Source organism: Pantherophis guttatus, chromosome 1 (genome assembly GCF_059756535.1).
Source record: "Pantherophis guttatus breed Tessera chromosome 1, ASM5975653v1, whole genome shotgun sequence".
NCBI classification, from domain to species: Eukaryota; Metazoa; Chordata; class Lepidosauria; order Squamata; family Colubridae; genus Pantherophis; species Pantherophis guttatus.
In genome coordinates this window covers 168998171-169013509 of record NC_142063.1, presented here as the reverse complement: position 1 = coordinate 169013509, position 15339 = coordinate 168998171, and the positions used below count along the sequence as shown (strand labels likewise).

The 15339-nt window shown below is 37.9% G+C and overlaps 3 protein-coding genes across 5 annotated transcripts in view; 1 reads left to right on the top strand and 2 right to left on the bottom strand.

The window, feature by feature from the left end:
* LOC117673283 (uncharacterized) overlaps positions 1-3186 on the bottom strand; it is a 60158-nt gene extending 56972 nt beyond the window's left edge. Inside the window, exon 1 of the mRNA XM_087886597.1 lies at positions 3073-3186. The gene's annotated coding sequence lies outside the window, so the exon portion shown is untranslated. The remainder of the gene's footprint in view (positions 1-3072) is intronic.
* A 5021-nt stretch (positions 3187-8207) lies between these two features.
* NDUFB3 (NADH:ubiquinone oxidoreductase subunit B3) lies at positions 8208-15033 on the bottom strand. Of its 2 annotated transcripts, XM_087885027.1 has the most exons (4): positions 14810-14861; positions 13961-14100; positions 9574-9699; positions 8208-8449 (listed from the first exon to the last, which is right to left on the bottom strand). In XM_087885027.1, the coding sequence occupies exons 2-4, from the start codon at positions 13981-13983 to the stop codon at positions 8293-8295; spliced, it is 306 nt and encodes a 101-aa protein (XP_087741153.1). In that variant the 5' UTR covers positions 13984-14100; positions 14810-14861; the 3' UTR covers positions 8208-8292. The 2 variants fall into 2 exon arrangements, with proteins under 2 accessions (XP_087741153.1, XP_034286648.1); XM_034430757.3 differs by lacking the exon at positions 13961-14100 and having other exon boundaries at positions 14810-15033.
* Positions 14925-15339, top strand: part of HYCC2 (hyccin PI4KA lipid kinase complex subunit 2) — a 77998-nt gene continuing 77583 nt past the window's right edge. For both annotated transcript variants that reach the window (XM_034430522.3, XM_034430478.3), the window contains exon 1: positions 14925-15287. The gene's annotated coding sequence lies outside the window, so the exon portion shown is untranslated. The remainder of the gene's footprint in view (positions 15288-15339) is intronic.

The following is a 15339-nucleotide window of genomic DNA, read 5'->3' as shown; positions in this document are numbered from 1 at the left end:
CAACCGGAAGGAAGATAATGCACATGGGCCTGAGAAAGAAACATATAAAGTGGTCTCCATATTGTGCAATCAGTTCTGTGTATATTTTACCCTTTAATAGCAGTTTAGTGTAAATAAAAAAATAAGCTTATTTCAGCAGCTACAAGTTGGACTAGCAAAAAGATATAAAAGTAGAATTGGTGACTAATTTAAAACCACATACATGCCATATACTATTTTTTCCCAAATTAGTCAATATTATGCTGTCACTAAGCATATTTATATTGTATCGCTTTCAGTATTTTCAGTTTCCTTTCTACAAAATGACTGAACTTTTATAAACGCGGCGGCGGGTGGGGGGGATTTCTCTGAGATTCTATTGACAGTATGATTCTATCTACTTCCCCTTTAAGGCCTCAGTTCTGTGTACTGCAACAGAAAAAGAATAAGACTGCTTTTTAGTTCAAGATCCAGAAAGCACTTGGGGCCTATGCTTTTACAAAAGTCAAGATTATTATTTTCCCCAATTCATCTTAATACAGTCCATTTATATTCATCTTAAAATATATACTTTTAGAATCTAGCTGTGGTTGTTTCTCTATTAAAATAAGGTGGTTGTGGAAGAAGAAAAGTTTGATTTTACATTTTCAGACTTTCCATGTTTATTTGTGATTTATTTCCTGTGTTAACTCTGTAAATTAGGTTTTCTCAAAGTGGTGGTGGGTGGGTCACAAGACAAAAGGTAGAAGAGTTGCCAGGAGGCTGCTTTCTGTGAGCAGGCTTACCACTTTAATGCAAACTAAGAAGACTTTTTGTTTTTGTAGACCACCTTTTCTTTCAAAGGGAACAATCAAGGTTGTAGAGCCCCAAAATTTAACAGAAAACTCTGATCTTCACTCTACAGAAATGGGAAGTGAGTATCAAAAGCAGCCAATTTTGCAAGGTATGGTATTTCAAGATGTTGGAAAAAAAATCCATCAGGTTCAGTTGCAAGCTGGGAGAAAGATGATGGAGGCTGATTGGAAAGAAAGGTCCATTTATTGATGAGGCAAAACCATCAACCACATGTGATTTTGGGACAGCTGACAAAATGGAGTTGAGAGTTGGGTGTTTCTTCATTTCTCCCATTGGGGAAATATATTTTGCCTTTTTAATATTCCTCAAAATCTTTCATTCTTCTAGTAGCAGGGGCTTCCCACAAAGAGAAATTGACTTAAAGCAAAGAAATACCCTTTTACTTATCATCTGACTACAGAAAGAAACTGGCTGCCCTCAAAATGAAATTCAGATTTCAAAATGATACAAAAACAAGCAGGTTCATTCTTCCATTAAAATGCGATTCTAAACTTTTTCTTCAATTCTTCAATTTCCAATGATAGGGTTTTATTTTCTAAAGCTATATGGTTCTATCACCTTTTTGTTTGACATACAGATTAAAGGTGTAAATTTATTTCTTGCACAACTAAGTCCTGATAATGAGAGGGTAAGGAGTTCAATAAGTTTCCTCCCAGACTTTTTATGAAGCTATGGACTCTAGTATGCTATGCTCCCTTCTCCTCAACTATCTCCCAGGGTTTGCCCAAATTCATGTTCATTGCTTTGATGGCACTATCTAATCAGAGGGGATGGGTATTGTAACACAAATTCATGTTATCATTTAAAAGGATTACGTATTTTCAGAGTTTGAGAAATCCTGCTTTCCTTGAATTTATCACTTGAACATTACAGCTTTTAGGAAGTTTTCTTGAAAAACTTCACAAATGCTAGTAAATAAACAGGACTACTTCCTTCTTAAGAGCCACAAAGACATGATGGAACATAACAATGGCTAAAATAGAAGGCTTTAGATATCATGTGTCAGTCTGATGGTCGGTTATGAAAAGTCCAGACTAGAGCTCCAAATAATTAGGATTTTCCCTAAAAATACCGGCAAAAACACCTTATTATAGTGAAAGCTATTATTTTAATCATAGTAGATAATTTAAGCGAGGACGCCATCAGAAGCAGAGGATACAATCCCACTCCAATTTACATTTAGAATAATCAGTGTCCAATGCAGTTCTATTTAAAATCTTTTTGTGTCAACAAAAAGAAAACTAAAATGAAAACGCCGCGAATCCATCTGCTAGATCTTTTGGTTTTGAAAAAAACTCAGCAGGATCTGACTTAATATTCTGAGCAGAGAGCACCCAAAATCCCAGAGCTATTGGGGGAAAACAAATCCCACAAACATCTCCTATATTACGGCCAAGAAAACTTCCTGGAGTTTGTCGGTGATGTCACCAGCAAAGCTCTGCCCAAATAATTTTTGTTTTCCTTTTATGTTGTTACATAGGCGCTTATAATCAATGAATTTAGTTTATTAAATTTATAAGCAATGTCTGAGCAAACATACGAATAGAAGGGGCCTGTTACGCAGATCCATAAAAAATGAAAAAACGCTCCCTTCGGCCGTCGGGAAGGAGAACCGGCAGCGAAACGGACTCTCGAAACAAGGGCGTCGGTCGGGCCCTGCATTCTTCCCTCTTCCGACTAAGTCAGAATACACGCCTAGCCTTCCCGCAACACAAACGGCCTCCGCGTCCGATTGAAGACGAGGACCGCGGAACTTCTCTTTGGCGACAGAAGCTTCCCTCTCCGTCACTACGGACTAACACCGCCATAAAAGCTTTTGTTTAAAGCGCGTGGATAATAAGGCCGTCTCTTTTCCGCCGCTTCTCGAAGGCAACGACCGTTAATGAACTTTGCTCAGGAGTAAACTCAGCCGAGCGCAAAGGGCTAGTCTAAACGCAACCCTTCCAAACGTTGCTCGCTTGGGACGACACCCTTACTGCATTCAGCGGCGCCTTACTCCGGGGAAACTGGCCTCGAAGGTCAAGCGCCCCTTTCCTTCTCAGGCAGAGACGCGTGCGCAGCTTGATTTCTAACAGGGATCTCCTGAAGCCGAGTCAGAGCTAGTTTGGCTTTTTGTTGCCCAGGCGCCTCGAGAAGATGGCCTCGTCTTTCGCTTCTCGCCTCCAAGCGCTCTATCGCAAACGCCTCAGTCCACGGACGCCCCATTCCCCACTCGGCTTCTCAGCCAGCTCTACTCACAGCCCGAGCGCCCTCGTCCCTCCGCTCTGCGTCTCCTCAATACAGCAGGCTCGCCATTTCGGGAAGCAAAATCCTTACTGCGCGCAGTTGGTGGAAGATGACGTTAAGCTTGGGAGCCGCCCAGCTCCAAATAACGCCGACTGCGCTCGACGGGCGAGTCAAAGGACCAACAAGATATTATTTTGGGGAGAGAAACTGGAAAATATATGTTGTAATTATATTTGTAATTACAATTTGCGCTGAAGTATGTTGCTAGGAGTTTGTCTCAGTTCTACAACCGGAATATATGAATATGCTGTTTTACACCTCGGATGGCGTTCAGTTTGGGAGGGGGTCGATAAGACTAAGCGGAGTTTATCATCGCAGCTCCCCTCCACTGTGATGTCCTAAAGAAAAGCTTTTTCTTCACAAGAAGTTCTCTCTCTTGCTTGCGCGGATGTCCTGCTTTTTCTATCATGCATCCACAGAAGTTAACGAGCTACAATACTACCAATGCATTTTATCACGAGCTTTTTAAAAAGACATATTTAAAAGAAACAAAAATGAAAGTCGTAACTTAAACGTTCTCCAGTCATATTAGTAGAGATAGGTAATATTTAATTATGTGATTTAGTTTTTATTATTCATTTTACTTTGTTATAAAATATTTGCATTACATTACACTACACAGTACTTTCTAGATTAAGCAGTCTTATTTCTAGTCTTCTGAATGTGTCATGATGAGTACTCATTTTCTCAATTATGAAACAAAATTCTGTCAATTCCATAAAATAACAGTTCCCCACTTCCTTGTTTAAACATTTTAATTTTTAGACTTTTATTATGCAGGATGGTGATCAGATTTTAACTTTATCAAACTATTTTTCAAGAAAGATTATATACTTCTATTGTTAATTTTTGTGGTAATTATTTCTGATGGCATAGCCTTTAATACATGGTAAACTGAAACAACAGAGAAAGAGTTTGGTTTTTGATTATAATATACAACATATTTCACGGAAAAAGCATAAGTACAGGTCCTTAACTTACAATAATTCATTTAGTGACCTTTCAAAGTTACAACGGCACTGAAAAAAATGACGTTGCCATTTTTCACACAACTGTTTAGCATCCCCTTGGTCACTTGATCAAAATCCAGATGCTTCATATTTATGACAGTTGCAGTGTCCAGGAGTCATGTGATCACCTTGTGACAGGCAAAGTAAATGGGGAAGCCAGATTCACTAACAACGCTGTTACTAATTTAACAACTGCAATGATTCACTGCACAACACTGGCAAGAAAGGTTGTAAAATGGGGCAAAATTCACTCAATGTTTCATTTAGCAACATACATTTTGGGTTCAATTGTGGTTGTAAGTGGAGAACTACCGGTATGAATAAAAAAAGGAAAACCAAAACTAACCACCTGTTTTATTTCGTTCCACTTTAGCAGTTTTAAATTTGAAACCCTTGTTATTACTTCACTGTTGCTCAAAATACAGGTTTGGGTTTATGTTCACCCAGTTCACCACTATGTTCACACAAATTGGAAATTCTCACAGAAGGTTATAAGAATTGGTAAGGGAATCCTACTTTGCAAGTACTATGGTAAATTTTAATACTTTATCTATACCTTTGCTTGTAACGAGAAAAAAATAATCGTTGAGAAGAAAATCAACTGCCATTCTTCCACTCTTTATGCATTTATAAATATTTACAGAAGTTTTGACTAGTATACTGCTCAAAAAAATAAAGGGAACACAAGCAGAAGACATCTGAGATCTATGAATGAAATAGCCTTATTAAATACTTCGTTTGTTACATATAGTAGTTTTGTGTTCCCTTTAGTTGTTTAGTTGAGCAGTGTATAAACTACTGTATGTAACGAACAAAGTATTTAATAAGGCTATTTCATTCATTCAGATTTCGGATGTCTTCTGCTTGTGTTCCCTTTATTTTTTTGAGCAGTGTATTTTTTAAAAAAATCACTACCATTGACTTCAAGATGGCGGTTCTTTAGTATGGCTAATATATTTTTCCGCAAGGCTTTAACAAAGGCCAAAATAATATACACTTTATTATTGATAATCAACATGTCACTACCTGAAATAGCCAGCAACTAGACAAAGCATTGAATACAGAATTACAGAATATATCTTTTTTCTATCATAGAAAACATTTTGTCATTTGCACTAAATAATTTCAGTTACTGATGTGCAGTTAGTTATTATTTTGTGTTTTTGTTTGGGCTAAGGAGAAGACTGGACCAACAACGGCAAACATTTATTCTTGAGAAAGGCAAGTATTAATTAGATTAATTAGATTAATTAGATTAAGTTGGCTAATGGCATCGTTTTCTCAGAAGATGGCAGATGACCAATGTGTATTGGGAAAGCAGACTTGATCTCAGATGACAGCACATACTTCTAATTAATACAATCCTGCAATACTGTCAGCCATTCTGGTAGTGATGATGCCAAATGCCAAGTCCTAAAACTTGGAAGGAATTTGAAAATAACTGAGCAAAGATGATCCCTGTGTTTTTCATTAGGTTTGGTAAATTTCATCAATTTTTCTCTAGTTTCAACATTTGGTAATGTAAGTCTAACAATCAATGGGAAAAAATTACTCAAAATAACAAAAGATAGAATTGCATATAATAAAATCTATAGAAATTGTTTTGATAAGATCATGTTAATCAATAGTTACTAACTGGCTTTAAAAAACCTATCAATTTGGTCAATTTAGATATTTAGGGCTTTAAGCATTGTATGCCTTAAATCAGAATGGATACTATACAGATAGTTCTTGACTTAAGGACCACAACTGACCACAGCCAAAATCTTCCATTGCTAAGCAAGGTAGTTGTTAAGTGAGTTTTGTCCCATTTACAATCTTTTGCACAATTGTTAAGCAAATCACTATAGTTGTTAAGTGAACCATGTGGTGGTTAAGCAAATCTGCCTTCCTCCATTGACTTTGCTTGTCAAAAGCCATCTGGAAAGGTTACAAATGATGATCACATGACCTTGGGACACTGCAACTGTTATAAATACATGCCAGTTGCCAAGTGCCCAAATATTTATTATGTGACCATGCGATGCTGCAATGGACACAAGTGTGAAAACCAGTCATAAGTCTTTTTTTTAAGACTACCTGTGTCATGTAGTGGCAACACCTGATATAAATCTTAAAATACCGTAATCTTGCTCCAGTTGTCTGATGGCTCTAGGTGTTTTGAATATGCCTGGGCATGATTTGTTTCCCCCACTTCCTGTTTGCCCTAATTGCTCCGTTTTGCCGATGCCCCAATACGGATAATCCCATCAGAACGAGTAATTTTATCACTAAATTGAAGTCATAAAATGAAGTCATATGACACTGCCTAATTTATGGTGTCATTTCTTCAGTTCCTGCCGCAGTTATTAAGCAAATCATTACAGGCTGTTAAGTGTGATATGTGGTCAAAACTTCCTATTGGTTTTCCTGATTTCTCAGATGCCAACTATGAAGGTTACAAATGATACTTATATGACTGTGGGATGCTACAACCATTATACATATGCACCAGTTCCAGGAACCAATCTAGGTCACTCACTGGGACCAGAGCCCGAAAGCTCAGAAAGCTGAGACTCTGGTCTCAGTGACCGACCCAGCTTGATTCCTGCAACATTATCCTGGCTCACGTATATTCGCCTTCATATGCACCAATTGCCAAGCACCCAAATTGTAATCACATGATTGTAGGATTACTACTACAGCTGCAATTTTGAGGACTGCCACAGACGTCTCCTTTTCAGTAAGGGAGGACTATCTGTATTTTGGCCAAGATTAGAAGCCAAAGATCTAAAAATGACTTTTTCAATAAAGCTGTTCCAACATTACTTCATGTTAGAGTATGAATTTTATAGCAGTTGTTCAGATGCTCCACCTAACGTATCTGAGAATATGCACATTGTATTTCTTAATTGCAATTTCACTGTAGTAACAAAGCTAAACTCTTGTCCTTTGCTATGGCGGATTTGAATTTGTATCTTTTAGTTTTATTTTGATGCTCTTTCCATAGCTATACCACTCAATCCATTGCTTCCCCTACACTTCTTTGAACTGTTCTATCTCTGCCACTAAGAACATTACATTCCCCCATAGTTAACCCTGTGTTAACTATTGAGTACCAAGGAAGTTTGATTGCCTTGAATGCCATGACTGTTAGCTATTATTTAAAATACTCATTACTGGTAGTGTATTATTTTGGACTTACCGAAACCCTATTTGATAACCTATAGCACTGATGGTCTGGACAGAATTGGTTCTGAAGGTGGCCACGGTTTTTAACAGGCAATATCTCACAACATCGATTGCCTATTTGTCAATGTCCAACTGAACTGTTGAATATGGAGACAGCCTGAGTTGTTGCTCCTAAACTTCCTCTTTACTCTCTCAATGCCAAATCAGGCTGTTGGTTTCCAAGGGAGAGAGAGTGATGATGGATGAGTTGTCAACTGGAATATAAGTAGGTTTGGAAGGTTGTTATGATATAGTGAGGCCCATTTGAACTTTGATGCAGAGCAGGGATTCATCCTATGCAACCAAGATACTGGAGGGAGGCAGCCTGAGGCTCACAGTGAGAATTTTTATTCTTTTCAAACCAATCAATTGAATCCATTCTGACTGTACTCCAGCTACCTGGCCTATATCTATAGAGGTTGCTTAGCTATAGGTAGATTTTATTGTGCTGGATTTGTGAATTGACATGTCGGTATTTAAACCATATTATTGGTCTAGATCAGGGGTGTCAAACTTGCACACGCCCATCCTGGTTAAGCGAAGGGAAAAAAAGTCACAATATGTCATATGACAATGCAAGTTTGATGCCTCTGGTCTAGATCAAATGGCTCTCTCGATCTAACTTACTTCATAGTGGTATTAGTGAGATAAAATTGAGGGAAGATGGATTTAGCAACATTCATATATTTCACTCTAAATGTGTGGAGAGAAAAATGGGTGCTCTCCTAGCTGTCCTAACAGAACAGAAAAATATTAGAACAAAAATAAATGGCAGCCTTTCCATTTTGTTTAAGTAATAATGGGCTGTTTTGATGTATATCCACATTTATTCCCAAACTTGTGGTAGAAAGAGAGACTACACATATATTCTTTGAGGAGCTTTAATGTGCTCCACTCCATGAAACGTCAGACTATACAATGGACTCAAGACCTAGAAGACACAAACAAATCTTCAGTGATGTCCCTTATTTTTTTCTGGGGGGAAAAATGTATATTCAACTGCAAGTGCCACAACAAAGGCGGCAAACCCCCATTTGAATCCTTTGGTGATTGCGTCCATGAAAGTGGCTGGTTTTGCAAAGCCACCTGAGAATCTCCATGCTTCATTGCTAGAGAAAGAACAGACATAAGATGAAAAATTACACAATTTTGCAACTTTACCTTTTAGCCCACAGTTTAATTTACATATCATATTTTCAATACAGAATTATAACCATTTGTTTAGTCACTGTTCCAAGTTACAATGGCACTGAAGAAAATGACTTACAACTGGTTCTCACACTTAATGACCATTGCAACTTCCCTATGGTCATGTGATCATAATTTGGGTGCTGGTACCTGGCATTTATTTATGATGGTTGCACCATTGGGGTCATGTGATCAACATATACATCCTTCCCAGCCAGCTTCTGAGAAGCAAAGACAATGGGGGAAGCCAGTTTCACTTTATAACCGCATAATTCACTTAACACTTGCAGTAATTTGCTTAACTACCATGGCAAATAAAGTCATAAATACTGGGCATGACTCACTTAACAACCCTCTTGCTTAGTAATGGAAATTCTGGTTCCAATTGTGGTTGTAAGTTGCAGACTACCTGTCCTGCCCTGTCCTGAAAGTTCATGTGTATAGATAAAAGCTATCTAAAATTATCTCTTCAAAATGCTTTTGAAGAGCACGTGGTGTCATCTGCAACCAAGTTGCATTTCATAAAGATAACAATTAAAAAAAAAACTATCTGAAAACTAAAGTTCCAGTTAAAAAATTCTAATGTTAATATTAAGGAATACAAAAGCTTGCAAAATAATGTGCAGTGTATAGGTCAGAAAACCATTTTAAGGATAATATATTTTCCAGCAGAGCCTTAGGAAAACAAAATGTATGTTGAATTCAAATTGGATATTATTCAAAGTATGCACTGTACCATTTTAAAGAATCTTTTAAAATTTAAAGATGCAAATTTTCTGAAGAACTGATTCAACATCATATAGGGGAATCTACTTCTCTTGTGCAAGAATGTCCTCACAAATCCTAATTATCAGCTTTTACATTTCTATTCTAAAATTTCAGAGTCAATCTACTTTGTATTTCCAAATATAGGACAAAAAATGCTTGGAAAACAAAATGCTTAATGACTTCTCTAGAATGGGAACTTTATTTTTGTTTTGTTTCATAAAATGTGTTTTGTGATTGACTTGAACAAATGAAGGATTACATATATGCCAACTCTTACCGAAGCCATGGATCCTTGAGACCAAGCTTAGCTAACCTTTCCTGGACATTTTGCAAGGGGGTACCTTCTATTTTCCATTGCCTGTAATCAGGAAGCTCACCGTTCCCATGACCATGGCCCATAATCCTGAGAAAATATTTGTAAAAGTAAAACTGACAAAATGTACAGTGCTTGTTCATTTGGAATATTGCAAAATCAATATTGTGGAGTCCTTGGTGCTCTTTCAGCTTTGGTTGTTTGCTTGCAAATTGTTCATTACCCAATTAGGTATATGCTTTTCACCTTGGTAGTCCCTTGATTAGGTGGTTCTTTACTGCTTGAATGTTTGTTTGGTGTTTTGTCCATTTATCTGGGTGCTGGCTATGGAGAAGGATATGTCTGGTCTTTTTGTTGTCTCTCTTGTATAGTGTGTTAACATGGTTTATTTCTATGCGTCTGTTGATGGCTGATTTGTCTGAATACCCAACTTCCAGACATTTTTCAATGTTCACTGTTTCCCAGTTGAAACTGTGGTTGAATCTATAAGATTAAGGAGTTTTCATCATGTCTTATGACTGCCAGTTGATGTTCATGAATGTGCTCTGTATGGTGGCTGCTACAGTTATTACACTCCATGTTGTGGATGATTCCTGTTTTTTTTTCTTGGGCTACTGTTCTTTTGGTTTAGTTAAGGTATTTCAGATGATTTTAGTTAGTGTGCTGTAGTGATGGCATGTAGTTGTAATGTATTGGTTGTTTTGATGTATGGTAGAGTTATCCTTTCCATAGCTTGCATTGGGTTGTGCTATAGTGGATTGGTCACACACTTTTTGATAAAGTTGTGTGGGTATCTATTTTCTTGGAAGATATTGTACAGGCAACCTGTTTCCTTTTTTGAATTTTCTAGGTGTCTTATCTTAACAGTGTTCTTATACAGTTTCTCTTGTGATAGGTGGGGTTGTTACTTTGATGCAATACTTGTTTAGTGTGGGTTGCTTCTAATTTGCTATTTTTTCCCTTTGTTGATGAGGATATCCAGGTAGGGTAGTATGTTGTTTCCTTCTTCCCTATGAATATAATTCCTTTGAAGATGTTGTTTTATGTTGACTTCTCTAGTTGTTTTTTTTCATTATGATAATGAAAATGTCATCTACGTTCTAGATTCATGTTTTGGTGTAGGAATGCTAGGATTTCTAGATACTATATTACAGCCTCTGCTATGATTACAATGATCCCATGGATGTTCTTCTGGTTTGTTGGTATATCTGTCCATCAAACTGAAAGTAGGTAGTATGGCAGAAGTTGATGAGGTCCATGATTTTGATCTTAAATTTACATGGCATATTTACACACATTCAAAAGACGTGTGTAAATATTTTAAGCCGCTCAGAGTCATTAGCTATGAGACAGGGGGCAAATAAATTCAATAGATAGATAGATAGATGACAGATAGCTAAATAAACAAAAATTGCAATAAAAAAGCAAGGAACAACAACAAGACCACAACATATCCTCTCCAGCAGCCAACAACCAAACAAACAGGGATGAACACCAGACAACTATCAAGCAGAAAATAATACTCTTATCAAGGAACTCCATCAAAACTGGCAGGGCAAGCTACTGTATATAAACAAGGAACAACCCCAGTGGTGGAACACCAGTTTGGACCTGTTTGCAAGAACTGGTAGTAAAACCGGCGGGAGGCCTCGCCCCCCCCCCCGGGATGTTGTCATCGGCGATCTGCACATCCCGTTGCGAACCGGTAGTAAAGGTAAGTAGAACCCACCCCTGAACAACCTCCACATTCTCAAGTACAGATAATGAAATGTATGCAAGCAGACAACCAAGCTTAGATAGCACTAAGGACTCCACAGTTCAAACCTGAGCTACATATATTCTCTTCTACTGAAAATCAAAATTTTCTATCATGTACATGGGAAATGTACTGCCTAATCTCCTATGGCCCAGGAAAACTGCCATGCCACATTAAAATAATCATAAATATCTGTTGTAGTTATAACAGTAAGGAACTATATCTAACGACGTTTCAGAAATATTGACAATTGACATACTTTTATTTTACCCTAAGGAGTAAAAGTAGTGTTCTATTTGCACTAGCAATATGCAATAATTTAATTCACTTAATAGTCTCCAGTAGGTGGCCAGGCAAAGTAATGTTGCTTCTGTCTCTATCTTTTTTGCAGGCATAGTTTTTTTATTCACATCATCTGATTAATTTGTCTAAGGTCCAACTGTTTTTTTTCACTGAAAAAAATTGCATCAATTATATAGTTTTTGGTTTTGGAAAATATTTTCCTCCAAGACAATCAATCAATCAAAATCTTATTAAAGTTATTGACCAGAATTTTATACAATTTTATAAGAATCACCATAAAGAAAAGTGAAATAAAAATTATTAAACAAATTCTACATTAAGATAAAACAAACAAAATTAAAAAAAAATCAATGCAACTACTGTAAGATTAAATATAAGAGGAATCTAAAATGGCTACTGAAACATCCAGATTATAAAGATGACTTTAAATAATTCATTAAGTTATATTATAAGCAATAAAATTCAGCTTTATAGCTGAACAAATCTTCTCCATGTACCACTATGTAAGGAATCTTATTGTGAGTGAGAAGTCTGTTTTAAAGAAGAAAAATCAGTAGGTGAAATTAGCACAGGTTTTAAAAGAGCAATTTAATATGCTTGCAATTTCTTATCCTCGAAATCTGGCATATGTCAAAACTGAGTAGTTCAAGCAACCAGGAATTTATCTCAGGAACTCTAGAAAGTTAAAAAAATTCCTTTTCATTATTTCCCCTCTTCTCTCTCTCTTTCAGAACTCCAACATTCTGAAGGAACTGGTAGATGTGATCTCAGAACTGCTGACTTTCAAAGATGGAGCACCAAGGAACTACTAGATGACTGGAAAAAAGCTGATGTAGTTCCCATCTTCAAGAAAGAAAGAAAAAATGGATCTAAAAAATGACATACCTATCAGTCTGACATCAATATATGGGAAGATTCTGGAAAGGATAATTAAGCAATGAATCTGTGAACAAACAAAATCATAACCAAAAGCCAACGTGGGTTTGTCAAAAACAGATCATGCCAGAGAAACTGCATTCTTTGACAATGTGACAAAATTAGAGGACCAGAGAAATGCAGTGAATATAATTTACATGGACTTCAGTGAGCTATTTGATAAGTAGACCACAATCTACTACTTTATTAAAATATGAGTTAGACAGCATCACTACCAAATGGATTTGTAACTGGCTGACCAACTGCAATCAACATGTAGTCTTTAATGCAACTACATCTACATGGAGAGAAGTATGCAGTAGGGTACCCTAAGGTGGTGTCTTCTTAGGCCCAGTACTTTTCAATATCTTCATCAATGATTTAGATGAGGGGACAGAAGGGGAACTCATCAAATTTGCAGATGACACCAAGCTGACAGGAACAGGCATCACTCCAGAAGATAGGCTCAAGATACAGAAGGATCTTGACAGACTTGAACACTGGGCCCTATCTAATAAAAATAAAATTCACTGTGAGAAAAGTAAAGTTCTACATTTAGGCAAGAAAAGCCAAATGATCAGGTATAGAATAGGTAGTACATAGCTGAAAAGTAGTAACTGAGAGAGGGATATTGGAGTCCTAGTGGACAATCACTTAAATATGAGCCAGCAGTGTGCTGTAGCTGACAAAAAAGGTAACACAGTCCTAGGCTGCATTAACAAGTATAGAATCAAGATCACGCAGTGTTAATACCATCTTATAATGCCTTGATAAGACCACAGTTGGAATATTGGATCCAGTTTTGGTTGCCATGATATAAAAAGATGTTGAGACTCTAGAAAAAGTGCAACAAAGAACAAAGTGCAGAGAAGAGCAACAAAGATGATTAGAGGACTGGAAGCTAAAACATAAGAACAGCTGCAGGAATTGGCTATGTCTAATGAAAAGTTTAATGAAAAGAAAGACTAGGGTGACATGACAGCAGTATTCTAATATCTAAGGGGCTGCCACAAAGAAGTAGCACCTGAAGGCAGGACAAGAAGCAATGGATGGAAACTAATCAAGGAGAGAATAAACCTAAAACTAAAGATAAATTTCTTAACAGAACAATTAATCAGTGGAATGACTTGCCTCAAGAAGTTGTGGGTGATTCAGAACTGAAAGATTTTAAGAAGAGATTGGATAACCATTTGTCTGAAATGTTATAGGGTTTCCTATTTGAACAAAGGGTTGGACTAGAGGACCTCCAGGTCCCTTCCAACTTTGTTATTCTGTCTGTCACTAGCAATCTTTGACACATGAGTTGTTTTTAAAGTGGCTACTACAGGAAGGAGATAAAAAATGGAACATTCTTCCCATGCCCTTTCACTTAATTACCTTTGGAACCATCTTTTCTCCATTTTTCCTCTTTTCTTATATGGTAACCAATGTCATGCTGTCCATTCCTCCACCATGGATGTTGAGAGCACTTGCATAGTGTTTTGTCTGATCTCAGGCTTTTTACTTGTCATCTTCAGCTATTATTGCATCACAATGGTTGGATCAATGTCATTGGTATGCAAAGCTTAAAGCTTATGATGTATCATAGCAGTGCAATGCCTTCTCATCACCCAATTTTGTGATTTAAAAAAGCATTCCTGTATCTTCGAATTCACTAATGGATGTTCCTGTACAGCATACTTGTTTCCAACGCCAACTGAAGTGTCTATTTTCATTACCATTTAAGAGATATTAAGCCAATAAATCCTGAATTAAAAACAGCATTTAAAACAATTCCACTGTAACCACTGCTACATCTGTCAATATAAATTTATCTTAGATGCATACCCGTATACAATTTGTAAATCTTTAAAAGGTGGGCTAAATGTCAATATGTATAACTTTATGCTCCAATACATGAATTACAGAGCAATAATATTACCTTGCCTTTCCTGCAAGGGTTATCCCGTGGAGTCTTATCTATCTGTCTGGTCAACCTGGAAAATCGGTTTATTAAAAGCGCAACGGGCCTATTAGTAATCTATTTGTTTTTAACGATATAGTCAGTGGCCATTCAAGAAGAAAGGGCAGTTACCCACTGCTTCAAAGACGTCATGCATTATATCCATGACTCTCGCCTCTTCGATGAAACCTTTTTTCCTAACAGAAGCAGATATTTATGGAAAGAAAAGACGGAAATTTGGGATTGGGAAGAGAAAGGGACCTGCATTCCAAAACAGCCCATACCTGATATTCAGAGAGCCTTCTTCACAATGTCAAGAAATCAAAGCGGAAACGGAAACTGGAACGGTTCGACGCCGCTATCTACCCGGAACAACGAAGCCGCTTGAGGAGGTTCCGTAGGAAAGTTCTTTCCGCCTTTTACTTGGCTCCGCCCCCCTCGCGCGGACTCCGACCGGCGATTCCCAGCCGGCCATAAGACCTCTTCCCGTCCTTCCCCCTCCCCCCACACGTGTTTTCCCACGGGCGCGCGCAATCGGAGGGGGAGAAAAGGAAGCCAATGAAGGCTGTCATTGTTAGGGGCGGGCTGCTGTCCAATGGGCGGGCTCCTTCTTTCGTTGCCGTGTTGCTTACGGGCCGGAGGCGGCTGGAGGGGGAGGGATTGGCGGTAGCGCCGGTACCAATGGTGGCGAGTGCTGCGGTGAAGAGACGCTCCTGAGTTGGCGCCCGGCTTTCTGCCGCCGCGAGCAGAGGAAGGACGTCGGTAGGTAGTCGCCTCCCGCTCTCCCCTCGCTCTCGGTAGAAAGGACGGGGCA